At 44.8% G+C, this 21,829-nt stretch overlaps 1 protein-coding gene across 3 annotated transcripts in view; it reads right to left on the bottom strand.

Moving 5' to 3' along the window:
• Positions 1 to 21,829, bottom strand: part of LGR4 (leucine rich repeat containing G protein-coupled receptor 4) — a 75,378-nt gene that overhangs the window by 43,844 nt on the left and 9,705 nt on the right. For 2 of the 3 annotated variants that reach the window (XM_083838647.1, XM_083838646.1), the window contains exon 2: positions 198 to 269. In XM_083838647.1, the coding sequence (XP_083694773.1) occupies positions 198 to 269 (72 nt within the window). Of the gene's footprint in view, positions 1 to 197; positions 270 to 9,333; positions 16,338 to 21,829 lie in introns of those variants that run through there. The other variant, XM_083838648.1, reaches the window with a different exon arrangement.

The raw sequence follows: 21,829 nt of genomic DNA, 5'->3' as shown, positions 1-21,829 counted from the left end.
AAATAATTACTGTAAAAAGTCCCTTGTAGGTAGTAGCATTTACTGTTCCGGTTTCCAAACACGTAGAGGATTTTTTTTTTTTTTGGTATAATTGCTTTCTCTGTTCACAGCTCAACTCAATATTATTTCCCCACCCACCTTCCACTTTACACAGCCACCTGATGTTGTAGCAAAACTAACTTGTGTGAAATACTTACAGCTCTTCCAAGTAGGGGAAGTTCTTGAACGCATCCTCTGGTAGCCTTGTGATGTTATTCATGCTCACATCTCTGTGGAAGAAGAAACACAGATTTGTCAATAAACAGTAAGGGATTTTTCCACTCTAGAAAAAGGAGGAGAAAAAAGTAAGCCTGATCAGACAGTAGGAGAAAAAAAAATATCATCAAACAGTAATATCTGTTTCTAGAAATTTGCATGCTAAACTTTGAAAGCACAGCAATTTGAGACTCTGGTTGCAGCAAAGGCCTATGTAATGCAACGTTGATAAAAATGTTTTCTGATAACTATAAGCAAAACAATGACTGTAAACTGCACGGTACACATGTATAGAACAGTCTCTACGGTACTGTTATCCCCAGCACTAGTTTTTGCCAACTTGCACGTGTATACAATTTGAACACACAAATAAGGCTGCTCGAAAACCACAGCATATGAAAAAATTACAGAAAAAAAAAAAAAAAAGCTTGTGACCACCCACCATGCAAATTTTCACCCCACAATGTCTTTAAAAAAAACCACCAACAACAAAAAACATATATTGGGACTTAATAAAGAGCTTCTGGCAAACAGCTTCTGGAACAACTGACAAGAAGAGCAGAAACATGTCCCAGCTCTACCACAGTCATTTTTTTTTACAAAACCTATAGACGTCCTCGAGGTAATAGTTTTAAGCAGATTTCATTTTCAGTCCATGAGCAGAGACAGGCCAGCAGCAAGTGCTTACATGATAGGTATGCAGACCTGTTCAGCTTTTTTTCTTTCCACATAAGCAGTAAGTGGCAAACTTGGTGCCATCACCTCAGTTCACATCTACGTAACCACCAGGGATAATCTCATCCTAAAGCAAGCCATTACTCAATATAAGTAACAGTAGCACAAAAACAATTCAGTTTGATAATTAAACTAATAACTGCCTAACAATTCATGACATAACCCAAGTTCTTACTTTCTACTTGACTGCTTTCTTTTTTTTTAATGTAGTTTAAAGACAGATCCAGTGATGCTCGTTAGCACAGCCTTCCCAACCTCCTTCTGTTTGCTGTTCTCCAAACGAACACTATTGTTGTCCTCTAGCATCTGTGTCACCTCCCCACGTACTTTGGGTAAAAAGCAAACAAACCAAACCAAACAACCCCTTCCTTCTCACCCATATTCAGCAAGTACCCTGAAGCTCTCGCACGAAGAGCCACAGGCCTAAGGACTGCATGCGAGCCAGCAGACTGATTGTCACCTCAAAGGCTCAGCCTCAGAATTAAGTGCCAGCCCTAAACTACCACAAGGTATGGATGTTCCTAGCCTGGCCATACCCTCCACCGTGTTTCAAACATCTGCTTCTTCTAGTGAGGCAGAGGAAGACCAGTTTAGACTCTCCCTGCTGCGCGCTAACTGCACAGATCCATGAAGAAACATTTTGTAACAGCAAAAAAAAAAAGTCACGAAACTGAACAGGCTCATCATTAGGATATACTCTTCCACGGTTCCCACCCAGGAGAGGACTCGGTGCTGGACAGGGCAGAATTGGCTTGAAAGGAGAGCAAGGAACGTGCAAAGGGCTTGGTGCTGCTTCTAAGGAAATGCTATCTCAGGGTATCTGTGCCTCCTTTCATGCTGTGACGAACCAAAAGCCATGTCAGTACCATATAATCTACAATCAAAGTCATTGCAGTAGCTAATTAAACCGCTTTTCGAGAAGAATGCCCACATTATTCCTCCAATTGCCAGACCATAATGTCTAACCTAGCTCATTAAAAAAGTTTCCGTATTTATACTGACAACAGAATGTACCATATAAAGAAAAAAAAAAAAGCACAGTTACTGGGAAAAATATTTTTTCTCTACAGCAATTGACAAAGTCAACTGATGCCAGTGAATTTATGTTGAAATCGGTAAATAACTGGCACCTATCTGGTATGCTGCCCCCTGCTCTCCCTCTGGAGCAGCACTGAGCCCTAGCTGCCGCTGGCACTAACATTACCCTGCTACATGAAATCTGGATGCAGTTATTTCCTTAAACTAGCTGTTCATTACATAGACCAAATCTTCATTTACACATACACCAATGTAAGCCAAGAGACTTACTCCTCAGCAGCTGGTAAACTGATGTAAACCAATATCAATGGAGATCAAAATAAGGTTCAGCACACTGAAAACAAGTCCAGTTGTGAGAGATGACCAAAATAAAACTCACTGCAGCACAATAGAGGCGCCTTCACTCCGCTCCAGGAGGAGCTGAATCAGAGATGATTTATTTCTGAGTTCTGCCGTCTGCCTGTTTTAAAAGGCGCTTTGTATCTCACCAGCAGCTTGGGTACCGCAAGATGCTGCAGTTGCTGCGGGGGGACATTTTTCTTCTTGTGCAGAAAAGCAAATAAAAGTATCAGATGCATGAATCGTCAGCTGTCTGCTCCACAGGAGACTGCAACATTCATTCTCTCTGCCCCCCTGCCCCGACACACACGTACATTTTTCAAATTGTCACCAACACACGCGTTTCTCACAACCAGGCTAGTCCTTTCCCTTCCAGACGACCACACAAGCCTTTCCACTATCCATTTGGAAGCATTTATGAGTAGGGCAAGAGCCTGAGAAGAGAGTAGACCCCCTAAGTGAATCATAAGAAATAGTAAGGTGTGCATGGAAACCACAACTCTCTTTCTTCCTGTAAAGCTTCTCAGAAGCCCGTACAGGTGGTATAAAATCCTTATTGTTGTACACCGTATGAAATGGTGGCGGTGAAAACAGGGCAGCAGGTCACATCCTCAGAAAGCACTTCCCAAACAAATACATATCACCTCGTCAAGGATTTTGCGTGCAACCGCATTTGTTGCTCTTCAGGACAGACATACGTTATCCCGCCCATCTGAAAGCAATAGCCTTGAAGTTTCTAGAGCCAGAAATGCCTGATGCTCAGAAACTTCACATGAAATTGTCCACAGAGTCAGTGGAAATCATGTACACATCTCACATGGCTGACATCCAAACTCGACGTAATTTCAGCTTTCTCTGGGATCTGAAATTAGCAAAGAATGTTTTGCCTGTAGCTCTGAGCGTTAGCATCTATAATTTTAATATGGGGAGTAGACTCTTTGGATGTAAGCACTAATCAGAACACCTTAAAAGTGAAGATTTGAGAAGTATCTGAAATAGACACCCTCTATTTTCTTTCTGTACCTGGGGAGAGCGTGTCCTGATGCTTTGCCACAAAGCTGGAAGAGCAGCAAGCAGGGTCAGGCACGGCACACTTCAGCAGGAGCATGCCAAAGCATCCCTTCTGGGACTCACATCTGCATGTGACAGCAAGGCAACACTTAAAGAATGTGGCCACCGTTACGAAAAAAACCTTGCCCTACCTTTTCCTGGTACGCTCAAGTTCAGACTAAATATCTGAAAGGCTTAAATGACTTGTTCTCAGCGAGCCAAGTGCCCCGTCCCGCAGGCACGGCGCGGGGCAGAGCTGTGCCTTTCAGCAGTTAGCCATTAACTCGGCTTATCTGCGCCGGGGAGCTGCAGCGCACCGCGGCTCCCTCACTGCCTCAAAGCCAGACAGGCTGGGGCGTGAGCAGGCAAGGAGCTGGCACCGAAACCGCGGGGATGAGCAGCCCAAGGTGGCAACCGCTTCAGCGAGAGTAAGCCGCATCGAGGGGATAAGGTGAATCACGGCCCTATCGCCGCCGTGAGTTTCGCCACTTGAGGCGGAGGAGCCGTGGCAGCGGCACGGAGGCAGCGCGGTGCCTGCTCCGGCAGCAGTGCTGCTGCCTGGGCCGGACGCCCACAGGGTCGCCGAGGCTCACGCGCCCGGACCGAGGAGCCGCAGCAGCGGCCGCCCACCCCAGTAACACACAGGTTTCATCCTTCTTCCAGGAACGCACCAAGGAAGAAAGCAAACAAACTAACGAGTCAAACAGGTAGCTCGCAGAAACTGCTGGAAATGTTATCTCGCTCTCCCGGGTACGGCAGTCTAACTTTTCCTGGCCAAAGGTGAAAGCAAGCCAAGCAGCAGCACCCCAGCGGCTACTCGCTGTCCTCGGCCTGCAGCCCACTCCAGCAGGCCCCCCCGGCTTGTTCTGGTCGCTGCTCCATCGATCGCTGGGCGAACTCGCCCAGGCCCCGAGACGAGCAGGAACACCACACCTGAGCGTGGCGGTTAGCTGGAAGCGCTCGCATCCCACCCGATCCCCCAGCAGCTCCCGTTCCTCTCAGGACCCAGCGCTCCCGGCTTGCTGCAGCCTGCCAGCCCCACAGCAGCCCTCACACATCCCGTGCCTCTCCTGAGTCCCTTAACACCCCCACCCCCCCATCTGGCCACCGCTGCTGCACCAAACTCCGCACCACTTCTTGTGTCTTGAACGGCACCTAACTAACCCTCTCGCATTAAAAATAAAAACACTGCATTTATCTATCTTCGAGCGTGGCTTAAGTCAAGGCTTTCATCGGTGAGATCACGCGAAGAATTAGATAAAAATGCACACCCAGCATTTTCACAGTCTCAGGCAGGGCACAGAGAGCCTTCTCTCTTACTTTAAATTACTGCCTGTACTGAGAAATAGCCCGACCCTTGTGAGACGACTTGTCCTAAATGTCCTCCTTGCTGACAGCTACAGGGGGATTCTGTCTAGGCAGGACGGCTGAGTGAAGGTGACCGAACAGAGGAGGGGGAACAACAAATAGTTCCTGCATGGCAAGAAAAGCTGTAACAACGAGGGAACACAACATGGGAAAGCACCGGCTTCCAGCAGAGTACTACAGAAAGGACACACAGAAGTGATCAAAAAATTGGCCCAAGACAGAGGCAGAGAATGAAAGCTGAAGAGCCACAGTAATTAATGGGCAGAGAAAAAGAAAACAACGCCAGTCTGTCTGAACTGAGGGCCATCTACCTGCAACAACTTTTCTTTATTTCTTTTTTTTCTGGCTAAATGTACCATTCTTCACTGCATCTTCCCAGCTGAAAGGTGTTCCTATGTTAGACAGAACAACCTTCCTCCCCCCCAGCCCTGGTGTGCAGGTATGTCTCCTCAAACTCCCAGGAGATGCTGGTGCTGGTTCCTACCCTGCACCGTAGGCTCGGCTATCACCCCTTGAGCCTGCACACACTCCTTCCCACCACGCTTGTGCGCTGCATCTGAGCACATGCTGATGGCCTGAAACATTCTGCTTGGTTAGAAAAAAAAAAAGGCCTTAAGCCTGAAAAGACGTGCAAGAGCTAGCTACAGAAAATCTCGGTCAAAGCCAGTCAAGACGGGTTGCTTAAAAAATAAAGTTAAAATACTCCTGCGCTCCCCCTACACTTCATTAACAGCCAACTTTTTGTCCCTCCACCTCACCTCTATCTTTTGTGAAGCTAAGAAGGGACAGGAGAGGGGGAAGCAGAGAGAGAGGAGTGTTTGTTGAAGGAAAGAAGATCATGTTTCAACAAGGCACCTTTAAAATCCTATAAAATACTCCCTCTGAGCAAGCTTAACCTGTTTGCTGATAGATAATAGCATGTAATACTGTAGGCTCCATTCAGTCTTTTCCAAGGTCTGGGCCCTCTGCCACTGAACAATTTAATTATAACACTTACAAAATGATTTAGGCAGAGTTATCTATATTTGAATAAAGCCCTCCCACCTACTTGTACAAAAACAATTAGGTAAAAGGTCTTCGTCTTATGTAAAATTCCCCAGGTAGTAACCCTGACCCAGTTTAGTAGTACTAGGCAAAGCCGGAGCTGTTAATATTTCTTAAAAGCCCATTAAATAAACGAGATTATTGAAAATGTAAGTCAACATGATGCTGGGAAACACTCGACAACAAGGAGCTGTCCGTTATGACTGGGACCACTAATACCTGGGTAATGGTCCGGTTACGTTAACTTAGGTGAAGATCACCAACACAAAGCAACAATTTTTTTCTGTACCCTCTCCTCCCTCCTATTTTTTTGGCAATCAGACACAGAATTGTTCATATACTGGTATACTAAGAAAAATACATAGCTGTACAGCAGCGGTCATTGCTTTGAATAGAGTCCAGGCTAAACCCACATTAGCTAACAGAACTGCTAAAAATGGCACTGCCTTTCTGAGGCCGTAAGTCAGTGCAAGTCCGGAGGATACTTCAGGTTTTGTTACTGCTAGTCATTTACATCCTACACAGAACGGCAATTAAATAATAGCAAAATGCAAAAATAATACAAAGAAAAATCCACTCCTGCCTACTAACGGTTTCACAGGAGCTCTGTGCACACTTCATACTGGGTTCCTTCCTCTTCACTGCTGTGCCAGCATCGGTGCTTGTTCAACCCACAGTGAACGGGCTCAGAAAGCTGCACGGAGAGGCACAGGAGCTGGAGCGGAGGGTGAGCAGGGAGGGAGATTGGCAGGAACTTGACCTTCGGCTGCTTCTAATTTGCACTGCGGTGCTACGGTCCTGAAGAAGCACATGCAGCGTTGAATGCCTTGCAGGAACATGCTCACAGGATGAAAACCAATGTCATTTTCAACCACATCACATACCAGCAGACAGTCTCAGGGGAGACCGAGAGCTCAACTCCATCCCCATTTCAGAACTGTTTTCCCCCTTAGCCAGCTCCTTCAGGATGAAAACAAAAACTCTCAAGGAACAGAGCAAATGAGCTTGCATTAACACTGTCCCTCGTCTTAGTCGTATTTGGTATGTAATGAAAGTGCAGAAAACCTCAAGAATCAGCAAGGAAATTCTGATTAAATTCATTCAATTAAAAAGAAAAAAGTAGGGGGTTTTGTTTGTTTGTTTTACTGCATCTTCCTGATAACAAGAAGCAAACAATTATCTCCCAGAAGCATTACTTCACAACTACTACTTTGAACAGTAATTGCCTGGACTGTGAATCCAATTAATGCAGCTACAACTCAAGGGTACATTACATGCAGACATGCCAAGCCCATCAGCTAAAAATCACAAACATGAGGAAAATAATTATCAGACAAAGGAAAGATGATGCTTACAGAGAAGCCTACGCTTGAAAAGTGAGCTTGCAACAGTGCCTGAATTTCAAAAATGGTAAAGTAATAGGCTGACTAATTAATTTCTTACCTTTTACATACTACGTACTTTCACTACTGCAAGGTTTGGCTACCTCAACCTATGCTATTAGTTAACATTTATAAAGTAATAGCACACTGATGCCCCAATACATTTGACTGGCATTGCATTTACAATTTAAGTTCTCCGTGTTCTGACAAGGTCTGCACAAGCATCAGCAGGAGGCAAGGGCACCCTTGGGTGCTCCAGCGCTAGCTGTCCCATATCCCCAAGTCCTCACCGCCATGCCCCAGCACATTTTTCTCCTTGCAGACTTCATTTACTGTTCCTTTTCACACTGACAAGTTTATTAATGGTAAAATGAAGCAGAAGATTTGAAATCATTTTTGCATTATTACAGCTGTTTCTGCTTGTGATTCCATCCCTCCTCATTAATTTTAAATACGGTCCCACTGCCTCTGAAATGATCAGAGACCTCCAGCACTTAAAAAGTGCAGAAACCTTTCTTTATGCACAGCCCATTTTGCATTCACAATAAACACATCAGTCATGCCACTTATGCGTATGTTTCCTTTTCCACTTCTTCTAAGATACTGTTCTTGTAAGAAAGGAAATATCCAAATACTCAAAGCCTTAGTCAACTTCTGCTGCAATTGGCTCAACAAGCCACCGGTATTAACGCACTGCTGCCCTCCCACCCAGCAAATGCCCTGGCCGTCTCCCAAGTACGCACACTATCTCCCTAATGAGCACAACGCCTTATCACCATTGTTTGTACTGCAACAAGAAGCTAAGAGCCCCGGCTCAACGTGTGTGACTGGCACTGGACAAATACTCAGCTGGAGACACTCCTCGCCTGGAAGGGTTTGCTGCCTAAGTGGACAAGACAAACAGCACGGGACGGAAGCCAGGAAGCCAGGAGCACCAGGGCGAAGCAACTTGCCAAAGCCAGGAGGAGCCTGGATGCCCCTCCAGCTCCCACGACGCCCTTCTCATCCACTGCGCCCAGCTACTGCCTACAATGGCCTTTTCAAAACACCTGCAGAAGTAAACATATCCAAATCATAAAACAAAAAAAGAGCAGACATAGAGACTAAATTCCTTTCCTTCTACTTCTTTTTGAAGCAAGGAACCAGGATGGGAGGGTGCTCTGATGGTTTCTCGGTTTCTCGTTTGCTAGATGTGTAGGTTCCGTCCATTTCGTAGAGATGGAAATTAATGACACGTTCAGCTATTTGGGCAGGGTTTCCATCCACTTCTCTGTGGATCTAACTGGAACATTTGTGTGACACTCACTTGTGGATGAAGCACTTAACATGTTTTTTCAGGGAGCAATCACCCTTCAAAACAGCCACAAATCCTGGCTACCAGAGGCGCCTTAGACATTGAGAAGCTTTAATAATCTGGGTACACAGAGCTCTTTTCAGTGAAAATACCAAAAACGCATACACATTCTGTTGATGTCAGTGAGCCTTGAGCATTTTGCTGAAGCAGGACCTACAACATTTTCACTCACAGCCACAGAAAGGCTAAAAAATGCCAGACAGGTCTGTTCCTGCAACAGAAGCAACGTCCCTCTCTTCCCCCACCATATTTGTAAGTTATTTCTCCTTCCTTCTCCTTCCCATGTCACATCAACCTGTTTTTTTCCTCCAACATGATGTCTTAGCTTTCTTTCAGACACAGTAACTAGCTCTAATGTACCCTATTCATGTGCCAATCAAGCCATCATCAAGATCCTGGAGAGAACAATACTTGTATGCAGAGACCTATTTTGGACTGGTATTTGAGTCACTGCAGGCCAGCCATTAAGCAATCACACGTACGGTTAATGGTCTCTGTTGACACATGGTGGGGAATTAACCACGAAAAAAATTCCACTGCATTATTAGGAAAGGGATGGTGGCCTGGAACAGAAATATAGCACGAGTTCCTGCGTCCCTCCTTTCACATAAGAAGAGCCGCACGTTTGGTGCAGATTACGGGCTGGTGGGTACGAGCATTTCCCTCACATAAGCGGCAGTTATTTACAGCAGGGAGTAAAATGATGCGTTCCTCAGGTGTCTGTAACCATTTACTCTCTGACTTGGGGACTGAGCAGGGAGGCTTCACCTGTGCAGGGCGAGCAGCCCGCGACGCTCCTCGTACACCCACCGGGATCCGTCACGAAGCAGGAACAAGTGGTCCGTGCCGACTGTGGAGAAGTCTGTGGATGGATGGAAGAGAGCGGGACCTGGGGTCATGCGTGTTGTGTCCCAGGTCAGTGTGGGATCTGGCACGTCCTGCTGCCACCCCACTCCTAGCAGAGGGGCTCTCAGCACGGTTTTACCGCAGCTACTCTCTGACTTCACGGTTTTTAAAAACTCTGTATGAAAAGTACCACTGCTATCCAGGGCTCCGAGACCACCCGCGGTTCAGAATGCCAGGCAGATAATCCCCTCACGCTGAGGGTCGTGCTGTGCCGGGCAGCACAGGGATTTCGGGAGAACCATGCAGCATCTAGTGCCTGTGAGGACCGACATCTTCCCAAGCACTGCCGCCAAGCACCTTCGCCAGGCAGGCTCCCTGCATCCTGCCACCACCCAGGCTGTTCGCGAGGGGGGTCAAATCTAAGCCATGTAATTGTTTGATGCCTGCTGTGCATCTTCTGTGCTTTATCCACTTCGTTTCCTTCTGGCTAGGGTCCTGCCTCCAGCCACCACGGCTCAGTCTAAGCACGGAGCTAAGAGAAGTTGTAAACCTGACGACGGAATTTTGGGGTACAAACATTCAAAATGCTATTCTCGTGCTACCGATATTTTCATATTTTACTAAGGTATCTCCTAGATATGAGGAACTACGAGGAATATTTTAATGCCTTCATCTCAGCTAACAATAACGCCATCAAACTGGCTGGATTAACAACTTTCCACACATGAGGGGCTGGCATCTGGGATCCCCTTAGCCCAGACACGTGTCCAAACCATTCACAACAACCAGCGTTTGCTGGCAAGACTTGAGATTATTTGTAAAAGCCCGTAAAGCCAACTGTAAGGCATTGTTAATCCATAGGTCTCCACACACAAACGCGACACCAGTCTTGTCACAAGGGGAAAGAGAACAGCAACAGGTTACAGGCTTAAGGCTTCAATACACATTCCACCAAAAGAAAACATTACACATAGCAGCTACGTCTCCAGTGAAATGAACACCAATTTCCCTAAAGGATTGTGACAGAAAGATATTTGTCATGTTTTAAATAAATTAAGTTTAACACTATGTTTGCAACCACCTTCAAACAGGACAGTAACAGGCAGTAGGGACAATTGTCCTTGCCATCTCTCAGTCACATCATACCATCAGCCAGCAAGGTGACCACACGACAACTCTAGAACTTGGTATTTTCATCAATGAGTTACATTAGTCCCAGGTTAGAGACAGATTGGAGTTTTAACTCAAAGCACATATTGCTAACCCAGACACTTCATATGTGAAAAAGTCAATGTTTGGCACACTATTGTTGAGCAAATTCGTAAGTATTTTTTCTTTACCAAAAGCTTCTGTGAACAACCAGTGCTGAAATATTAAGAACATCTCCAAACTATGCATCTAACCGGCTTAGTAAAGTGTTTTTTTTTTTTCCCCTTCCCACCTCCACTCTCTGGTCCCTATTTCACAGCCATAAACACGTCCAGTGCGTGTTTCATTCCATCTTACAGTTCCAAGGGCAATTCCATAAAATTTAAACCGCCCAACAGGAGCGTACAGAGCCACGTTCACCCTTTGGACTCCAAGGACACGACGTCTCGCTCCACCTAGCAACAGTGCACTTACTTACTGCAACAAACACTTCCAGCTGAACGCTCCTCTGAGAGCATGGCAGCCTCCCGAGCTAAAGGCAGGCATCCATGGAGGTTCACCCCCACCCGGACTCACTCCGTGGGGCTGGGCAGGTTGCTTCCCCTCTCCAAGCCCCTGCTACCCTACTCAAAGAAGAAAAATCTTTTCCGCATCTCAGAAGCAGGGGGGGGATAAAACTACTGATGTTTTTGAGCTGTCCAGACAGAGCCCGGCACTTAAATCTGTTTACGCCAATAGAAAAGCAGTACTATTGTTGTACGCTTATATTCCTATAAAAGTCTTCTGTTGCATTTTCGCTTGGTATTTTTGTTCTGTTAAAAAAAAAAAAGAGAGAGAGAGAACACGAACAGCTACAAATCCAATTTCATAAAAAAGCCAACTTAAGTAACTCTGAGTATTTTAAATTTTATTCATTTTCTTCTGGTTTATTTTGGTCTGCTAGTCTGTCCCACCCAATGTTTAGAAAGCAACCTGAGCCTCAAAAGTCTGGGTAAGCCCTACATTTTTAGAAGACTAAAGCAAAAAAGCAAAACAAAGTTAGTGTATGAACACGGTCACTGATAGGATTAAGCAAGAACACAAAATATAAACATTCCAATCAGGCCAAACCTGTACATAACGGTGCCAACATTTACCATTTTTTCACTTGCATATAACACATAACTTGGATGTAACTAAAAATTATTTCTGGCAAAAAAAGCCTTTTCTGCACTACAGCACTATAATTATCTATATACTGTGGGAAAACAAAAAGCACACAGTACCGCTTTCTAGTGTCAAAATAGATTTCATGGCAGCACCTGGAATTGCCTTTATAGCACTAAATGTGCTTTTACATAGCAATTTGCAAGGCATCTTAAACTAGCTGATGAAGCATGAGCTAGCCAGTTTTGATAAGATGTAAAATTTAGGTTTGGGTAATTCTTAGTCATCAGTTACCACACTTTAACAGACAAGTTAATTTTCAGTTTAAGGAAAAAGCTTCCTATCCCTTTTGAGCTATACTGGTTTCAGCCACATTCCTCTTTTGCATTTGAGATGTATTGCCTAGTCCCTAATACACATGAAAATGCAGGCTGAACATCCACTCTTACCTTCCAATGAACCTTAGATACTAATCAAAATGAAAGCTGCGCAAAGCGCCTGCCAGGACACTCTTAGGAACGAGTTACAGGTTCAGCTTCTACTTCATCATTACTTTAGTAACCAAGGGTCGTCAAACAAGTATTTCAATTCAGCTTTATTTTTTCTTGTATAATGAAAGTGTCAAGAATTATCTCGTTCCTATCAGACTAAACACAGAACTCACATTTCAAGAAATAAAACCTCAGGTATGCTTTGCCTTCTTTCGAAAAGCATAACTCCTCGGTGGTGAAAGCTGCGTAGCTTTTAAACTACTTTTTTTCCTCCCCCAAACTCCATTTGAATATGACATGCACCAAAGTCCAGGACCTACAGGGACAGCAGTACTCGTGTCCGTGTACTTTGTATACATAATGGTGGGTTCCCTCCCATAAAGCCTGCAATAAAAAACTAGCTGGCATTACAAACACTTGGAAAAAACAGCAAGTCATTAGTGCTTTCCAAATTTGGCCACAAACTGTTCTTCCTTTCCAAATGACGGGCAGACTAGTTCTACTTCTCCTGCGAGTAAGGCCTGGACTTCAAGAGCACAGCCTGGGGGCGGTCAGCACCAGCACTTGCCCCCCAGCAGGCGGCCCACACCTGGGGACCTTCAGCCCCCACCTGGGGACCTCCGTTTGCTGGCACCTCAGGCTGAGAAAGAAGCTGCTTCACAGGACCCGTGCTGCTCCCTCGCCCCCTTGGAAGGGCTAGCCAGGCCTCCAGGCTGGTCACCCTCGTTCCTGCCAGCGCATCTGTGCGTTCAGCCATTGCTGCCAAGGCTGCACAAATGACTTCAGGGCACTGCTCACATACACATCTTGTGTGTTTTCAGGAACTTGGCAGAGTCCGGGCTCTACGCTGCCGCCAGCCAGCAGATGGCAAATGGCCGGCGAGCTGCATCCTCAGACAGGCCGGAGGCCTGAGAGGAGGCTGCCTGCGCCCTGCCAAGGGGACGCGGCGGATTGCCATCGGCCTGTGCTGGCCATCAGGCAGTCACAGCTACAGGTAAACAGTCAGCCGGGGACAAGGTCTGTAACAGAAAGTAACCAGCCAGGCTGAAGAAAAAAAGCAACTGAAAGCACAAAACCTCTGCTTTATGCACCCCAGGATGAACCACCAGTCACCTCATACAACTGCCACCTCCCACAGCCAGAGGACAACAGGCAGACTCCTCTCACCACCAGCAGAAAGCCACAGAAGATCACCACGGGCTTTATTTTTTTTTTTTCATACTGTTATTCTAAGCCATAAGGCAGATTTGGGTGGCTATGCAGAGAGGCCACAAGCAACCTACTATAATCACCAACAGGTCTTCTGAGCAGCTAATGTGCTGAGACGGTGTTCAGCACAATAAACTAAGATAGATAAACTCCGAAGGCAAAAAGGGTCCTTTATCAAAATTTGTCCCCAAGACTTTTCCAGAACCAACACAGTTAGCGAACCTGATTTGTTCTCAACCGAGCCTTTTGCACACGTGTAAACTACGACCATAGGTTTAAACAGAGAGATCTGGGGGAAAGGAGTACGCTTTTTATAAAAACAAGGGCTGGAGGAAAAGATATGATAATATTTTGGATCAGCTGATTAGAGATGTAGGAGCAGGGGTGGCAAGTTCCTGGCACGCAGATACTTTCTGAGGTCCCTAGTTGCATACACCGAGTTATTCTGCAGCCCTAGGACTTCCTGCTAACCTGCAAGTGTCCTTCTGCAGCTTCTGAGCTAGCAGCTATAGGAGGGTTAATGCACACTGCATAGCAATTAAAAAAGAAAAAAAAAAAAGGAAAAGAAAAAAACTACAATTAAAAAAAAAAAAAGCAGCACAAAAAATCCCACTCCCTCACACACAGAGAAAAAGCTGAGTACACTGTTAGCAGAGGGAATCCACCCATTTACACAATCCCACTCCAAGCCAGCATATTCACAGTAGTTTTCAATAAACATCTACACAAGTCACTGGAGGGGAAAAAAAAAATCTGTTTTCTTTCATACAATTCCACAAAACTAACTGTCATCACAACCATCCTTGTGGCAGAAAAGTCCATATTTGCCTGCAGTTAAATCCGTCTGCAGCTGCCCTGTGGAAAAGACAGCCAATAATTGGCTTCTTTCACCTCTGTTAACCACGAACAAAAGTGTCATTCAGCTTCCAAATGGACAGAAGGCACCAATGGATGGGCAGCTAGCTGAGCCAATGGGCTGGAATAACAATAACCCTGTAGCATTTTCTTTTCCCTTTTGTTTAGTCTTTCAAAGCCCTTAATTAAGACCCTCACAAAGCACCCCTACAGGCTCCTTTCAATGAGGCATTACACGCCTGTTTTCTTGTATTTAAGGAAGAAAAGTAACAGGGATTTCTGAAACACATTAAGCAGTATACACAATTTCCACGTATTCACAACCGAAATACTGTTACATTTCAGCTTTTAAATATTATCGGCAATAAAAAGAAGTCCAAGTTTACTGCGTCCCCTCTTGGCTCTATGTTCCTTGCTGTTTTAAGGGGGGAAAAAAAAAAATCCAGCCGGTCATAAACGTGACATAGCTAGAGCAGCTCGCCCACGTCCACCACAAGGCAGCAGCTCCCAGAAGGCAGGCAACCGGCGGGGATGCGGCTGAAGCACCCCTGGGCCCGGGCAGATGAGGAAGCTGCTGCGATATGGATGCCGACTTGCTGGGACCGCAACGCCAAGCACTGGCATTGCCCAAACACCAGCGCTTGTCCACACTCGGGTACACCCTGCTGGTCTTGGTGGCCTCGCAGCCGATTCAGCGCGGGCTTGTATATAATACAGATGAAGGTCATCTGTATTCCGTTAGTTACAACCGAACCGCTGGAGTATCAGCGTCTCTATGTGAAACAGCACGTCACAGCCGCTTTGCAGCAATGTAGGCAGTCTCTGCTAAACAGCCCCTTTAACTCTTTACAGCTACAGAAACTTACTGTGTGAGACCAAACAGCAGCTCTTTTCCTAAAGGACTTCTCCCCCAAACAGCAAACATAAAAGCTTTAAGAAAACCCCTATAAAATATCCTCCTCGTGGGTGTAGGCTGCTCAGGACATCCAGCCCTTTTCCACCCAAACCAGCCCTTTTCCACCCAAACCAGCCCTTTTCCACCCAAAACCAGCCCGAGTGACAAGCTAACATGGGAGCTTGCTTGGCAGGTCACCAAGTGGCGAGGCGATGACGGGAAGGGACAGCAGGCGCAGAAGGTAGACCCAACAGCTAACAAAGCTCGTCCTGCGAGCTGCTCAGGCCGTAGGTGGCATCTAAATCAGCCTTAGATGGCTGATTTAAGGCCCAACAAATAATAGACAACTATCACCTGTTCCCCACAGCATTCTTGCTTCCTTCTACTCCAAGAAAATATGACATAGCTCTACTAAAAGATAAGAAAGAAAAAAAAGAAAGAGAGACTCCTCATCACAGTCTACAACTTCATCGCGAGAGGGAGTGGAGAGGCAGGTGACCTATTCTCTGTTATCACCAGTGACAGGACCCGTGGGAAGGGTGTCAAGCTGAGGCAGGGGAGGTTTAGGCTGGACATCAGGAAGAGGTTCTTCACCGAGAGGGTGGTTGCACACTGGAACAGGCTCCCCAGTGAAGCAGTCACTGCACCAAGCCTGTCTGAATTTAAGAAGCGTTTGGACTGTGCACTTAGTCACATGGTCTGAACTTTTGGGCAGACCTGTGCGGTGCCAGGAGTTGGACTCGATGATCCTTATGGGTCCCTTCCAACTCGGGATATTCTATGCTTCTATGATTCTATGATTCTAATATATGCATGATTTGGTTTAATGCCTAACTCTAAGCATACATTTTTAGGAAGCCTGCCCACAAACCTTTATCACAACTTGTTATAGCACTGGCCTTGACAGAATTTCAACATCGGTCAAGCAGGAGTTTGCTCTCACGTTGTTATTGGCAATTCCAGTCATTATTTACCAGAGGAGTTCAAGAGCAGCAGCAAACAGAAAGAACAGCAATTTAAATTCCAACAATGCACATCAAGTGTCATCCCGAGTGCATCCAATGCATCAGCTACAAAAAATATCTCAACGAGAGCCTCTGGTATAACACATTTCAAAACCAACTCCCAAACCACCCCAAGTAATCCCCTACACATTATACAGCATACCGAGGCACACAGATTCTCACTGGAAGTAACACATGCCACTGCAATATAATGTAAAAAAGACAACCAAGACTTACCCCCCGCTCCCTCTTGCCTGGCCCCCCAAAAAAGCCCCAGACTCGGAGCTTTTTTCTACAGGTAGAGCACAAAGGGGAAGACCTGCCTCTTGCTAGTGCATGGCTTAGCATCCAACACAGATAGATCTCACTACCTACACACAGCTATGGCCTGAAAAGAACAAATAGAATAAATAAAAAGGCACACTTTGCCAGTGGAATTGTGGCAGCAGTAGCACAGATTGGCAGAGGACTGTCCCTTTGCTCACAGTGGCAAAGCTGCCCTCGTATCAGGACAGGATCCCTCCGTCCCTGCTCGGTGCCCCGCCGCCCAAGCAGAACGAGCTGTATCAGCATGGGCAGGGTTTGCTGCTACAGCTGTCCGCACATCGGGGGAAACTGCCAGCAAGACTTGGTTGGTCAGGAATCGCAGCCCAAGCTGAATAGCTGTGCTAAACAAATTCAGTAGTAGAGCTCTGCACTTCTGGATTCTCCCCTAATATCAATAAAAGATAATAACGCTTACCGCTGCTGACACAAGAATCTAAAGAAGTAAGAGCTGTTAGTGTATTTTCTATTTCTTTAAAAGAAAATCATAAAAGCAAATGAAATCTTCCTCAGAAACTCTCAGACAAAAACCGACAGCCACTGCCTGCCCCTGTCATGAATAAATGAGGTCAAAGAAGAACTTATTACTAGTTATTTTCTTGAAAAGGTCAATTTCTCTCTTCAGTTTAACACTGTTCTTAGTACTTACATGACTACACTTATATTTAAAACTGAGTAGATTTTTATCAGTAAACTGTCAAGAGAAAAACAGCATACTTACTGCAAATACAACATCACAAGTATTTACATGAGAAACAAAGACCTACCACATGAACTATCTAGCCCACACTCTTTGCAACAGAGATTAAGGCTTGTCAAGTTTAATCATGTACATAGGATCAATTTTATTTTTTTTTTTATAATACAAACACATCTAATGCACGTGTGATGGAAAAGCAAGAGACCCACAAAAGGCAACCATGTAACCTGTCTGTATTTCCAGCCTGCCTGTAGACAGAAGTGCATGTGCATCTTCCTGGCAGCATGCATTTGGCAGATGAATCCAAACAAGAAAATTGGACTTGCAAACCTGTGTCTCCTCAGCTTTCTCCACACAAAGAACACGGCCGTGTTCCTGCTCCATGATAACTATCACATGGGCAGGGAAACACACCCCAGTTCTTACCTCAAGGCCACTGATCAACATACATTATGTTTTGATGAAAAAACAACGTTATTGTTAAGACAGAACGCTAAAGGATGATGCGAGCTGGACAAAGCACATACCCCAAGCTCCATTAATAAAGACATCTGGTTTTCCTTGCTCTCACTTATTTCAATCCAGTCTGGTTTCTTCTCCCTTTAAAGACTGTTTTACTGAATCAGTAAGCTGGGACCAGCAAAACTTGTCGTGCGGCTCAAAACCTGCCCCAGGTACGGACACCTAAGGGCTAGCAACGCACTGTCTCCCTCATTACCAATTTCATCCCTTACTACCATCAGCTTTTCCAATCTACAGCCAGCAAAACTGTGAAAAGATACTACTAAAAAATTAACCCCCCCCCAAAAAATTAAGAGGGTGAAAGGGTTTTATTGGGACTGGTAAGCCCTATTCTCTTTTAATTTGTTAAGTGTTATAAAAGTCGGAAACCAGATCTGAACTAGCACTCTGCACTTACGGTGTCAGATCCCACAATAAACACCAACACATCTCAGAGTCACCACCAAATCTGAAAGGTATTTCTGCTGCTTTTTACTCTATTTACCACAAAACAGTTACGTGTGGACTACAACAGTAACCATGGCAGAGAAGGCAGCATCCACATCCCTTGGACAGAGCAGGCTGTATCTTGTATAGTGTACAGCCTAATACAAGTTGCAGAGCACAAAGCTCTTAGAACTAATTCTGTACCACCCACTCCAAGAAACAATCAAGAAGTCATGCCTCCTCCAACTACCACTGACTTAAGATAAAAAGATTTTAACAAAGAACTTCTCTGCTTTATTTTTGCCCATCTTTACCACTTGTATTTGTTTTCCTCCATACTACATATCAGGAAGGGCAGTATGATGAGCAATCAGAAAGATGCAGACCTGAGAATTTCCACCAGATTAAATATGTATTTCTTTGCTATCGCAGGAGCGATCAGTCTGGCAACATTGCATCACATCCAGCTCATGAGGAGTCATTCTCTTTTGACGTTTAAATAGTATATGACTAAACAGCAGTTGCTAGTAAAAAGAAATGGCTGAATTAATAGATGTTAGTCGCTAATTTATATTTCATTTCCTTTTTACCTGAATCACCCCATCACAGTATAAAAGGGAGGTGCAAACTAGTGTTTTTCTGGTGAACACGTACTGCCTTCAGTGAAGTGAGAAACGTTTAAAACTCACTAATTCTCTCCACCTAGTAGTTGTGCTTCGGTGAAACGAAGCTTAACACGCAATGTAAAAGGTATAAATTATGTTTCCAAGACAGCTTCAGGCACTGCCGTGTTTGGAATTGCTTACCGAGCAACTACGGCTCTCCAAACAAACTCCTGTGCAGAAGGGTAAAGGGCAGTGAAGGTAATTATTGGAAGGAAATCTCTCCCTAGGCCAGAAAAGAATAATTAAGCTCATGCATGTTAAATCACACAGGGGAATTTAATACTGAAGTAATCAAGTGTAAGCGATAGCAAGACCTATCTACAATTTTCTTGAAAGGAAATTAAGGCAGTGGTAATCTAAAGTGTGATTGTTTAGGCAACACAAACACAGTATCCCCAAAGTTAATTCGTGTTCTTTGTATAAATGTATACACTTCCCCTACACACACACATATATACGTCCCTCCACCCCCCGGAGAAAACATGCAGTAACCCAGTAATTAAACGAGTGTGCTGAAACCTAAAGCAGTTAAACTGCATTCTGCAAGCCCGGATCCAACATAGTTTACTTATTGCTCATTAATCTCTCCCCAGATAGCATCTTTTCAACAGTTAAAAATACTTAAAATGTGACCGAGATTTTCAACGTTTAAGATGCTTGTTGTGCTTCAACCACCATTGTGTTTTGGAAACTGCCTTCTTCAAATGACTGCAACATATGGGAACAAGTGTGACGAGCTTCCAGTCTAGCAGTTCCTCAAAAGCCTTGGGCTATTGTGAAAAAAACGAATGAAAGTCATTTGAACAACCCAAAAAGATTGTGAAGAAAAGCTGCAACAGAAACTCCTCCTTCTATGCGAGTTGCGTTATCTAGGGCAAAGAGCCTTTCTAAGGCATTAGCAATGCCTTATTGCTGGCAAGACAGCATCAGAGTAGGCTTTGCTTGCATTTTTAATTACACAAACACTTGGTTATTATTCACTGAAGCTTCTCGGATGATCTGCATATATTCTCTGAAAATAAACTATGCCCTAACTGCTTTTAAAAATACAAAGCACATACAGAGTATGCACTCTTATGCAGTTCAGGGAAATCTAAAAGAGACTATTTAGTAATGAAAGGTTAAGAAGAAAATCCCATATAAACCCATGCTTGCGAGTCTGAGCTCCAAAAGAGAAGCAAAATGTTTACAGTAGACAAACCTTAAGGCTTTCCCAATATTTTTGGAGATATGCATTGTTAAGAGATCTGCTATCGGCCTCAAAAGAAGTGTCTGCTAACACTGTTGTGCTGCAAGAACTGTTCTGCTTCCTTTACAAAACTTTTAACAACTTCATAATTGCTTGCCTCTTAACCCCTTCAGCAAATCCCTTAGATTAACTTTCCAAACTGTATCTCTACGTACCAATACGTTTCTGTGGAGGTACAGAGCTAACCCAAAGAGCGTCTGCACAGCGATCCCCACCACCACACATACACCTTGCTCTGTACTACAAACATACAGGAAGGACTCCAACCCTGAAGCAACGTGTTGCTACTCTAGGGTTTCTTTTTTAAATCAGAGGTGCAGGGACTTTTGTAATATTGAAGATGGTCACATACAAAATACTCTGCATCTTTGCTGGTGATTCATGCTGTGATTCACCTGTTGTCTTAAAATCAGAAGCCACTTTTCAACCCGGCACGGTAGTTCAAGAAGGGCACCCACAATTAAAAATGTACTTAATTAAAATGAGATGAGCAATTGTAGGCACTACAGATTTGTTGTCCTTTTTCTCCATAAGAGCAAAATGAATTCTGATTTACCATCTTTGGATTTTTTTTTGTTTTTGTTTCCATTTTTGTTTGTTTTTTACATGTGTGTGATCTTGGAGGTCTCTTCCAACCTAGATGATTCTGGGATAAATACCATGGAGTTGGTTTCGCCAGTACCTCAAAAGCGTGAGAAGCCAGCGGGGACTGACTGCGCAGGAGCTACAGGTGGAAGTCACGTTCAACTAGCACCTGTTGAAAAGAAGTAGGCTAGAGAACAGGGATAACCCAGCAATGTCATCAGTCCTCAATGCTGCAACACACAAACAGGACAGTGAAAAAAGTTATTTTAAAAAGTCATCTAGAGTTTAGTAAAGTACACATTGAGTACTTGGCCATTCAACAGGTCCAGCTCCATGCAGGCAAACACATAATCGTTTTTGTCATGACTAATATTTACTGCTCTAAAGTTGTAGAAAAAAGCTCAGACTTCTTTGAGCTGTACTGTCAACAAGTGAGGGGACTCCACTCCAGCGAGAGCAAGGTGGCTTTAGAGGACATAGCAAAATTAATACATCCACAGATGTTTGCCAATTAACGTGATGTTCTATAAAACAGCCCCAAACCAGAAAAGCAATGGGAACGTATGGCAGTACGTGTGCTTTGGGTATCAGGCTGCCAGACAGGATGGGTATGATGCTCAAGTCCCAGGCGTTCAAGTACACATCTTGTGGTCATCAGGGAGCAAAGCAAGAGAGCTAAACATTTTCTTTCGGTAGCATGAGGCACGTATGACCACCTATTCTTCACTAGCACAAGTGAAGCTCATGGAGGAAGATGATTTCATATTGCCCTGCTAAGGCAGAATTTCTTAACTTCGTGATTACTAAGCTACATGCACATTACATGGCTCGTGGTTGGAAGCATTTGTTTCTGTTACATTTATTATACCAACTGAGCATACACGGACAAAGAGCAATCTGGCACACTTGCTAAGACAACAGATCGCAGGGGCTCAAACTGTACAGAGCTCCCTGCCAGCCCCACATCGCACAGCCCAAAGGCCTCGGTGCTGCCAGACAGACCCGAGCAAGAAGCAAGCCCTGAGTGTTGTCCCCTGCCAGGGGCTTGGGTGGCAGGGAGCTGAAACAGCAGCTGTCGAATCCAAGAGACGATGGCGAAGGACAAGCTGGGTGTAGAGCAACCTGCACAGCAGCATGGCCTATGGAATCCAACTGGTCCTTTTCTAGCAAGACGGGAAACCCATTACTGAAGTCAACT

The sequence above is a fragment of the Anser anser genome, assembly GCF_964211835.1.
Source record: "Anser anser genome assembly, chromosome: 5".
Taxonomy (NCBI): domain Eukaryota; kingdom Metazoa; phylum Chordata; class Aves; order Anseriformes; family Anatidae; genus Anser; species Anser anser.
Note: the sequence above shows the minus strand (reverse complement) of the source record. Positions and strands in the feature narration are given on the sequence as shown.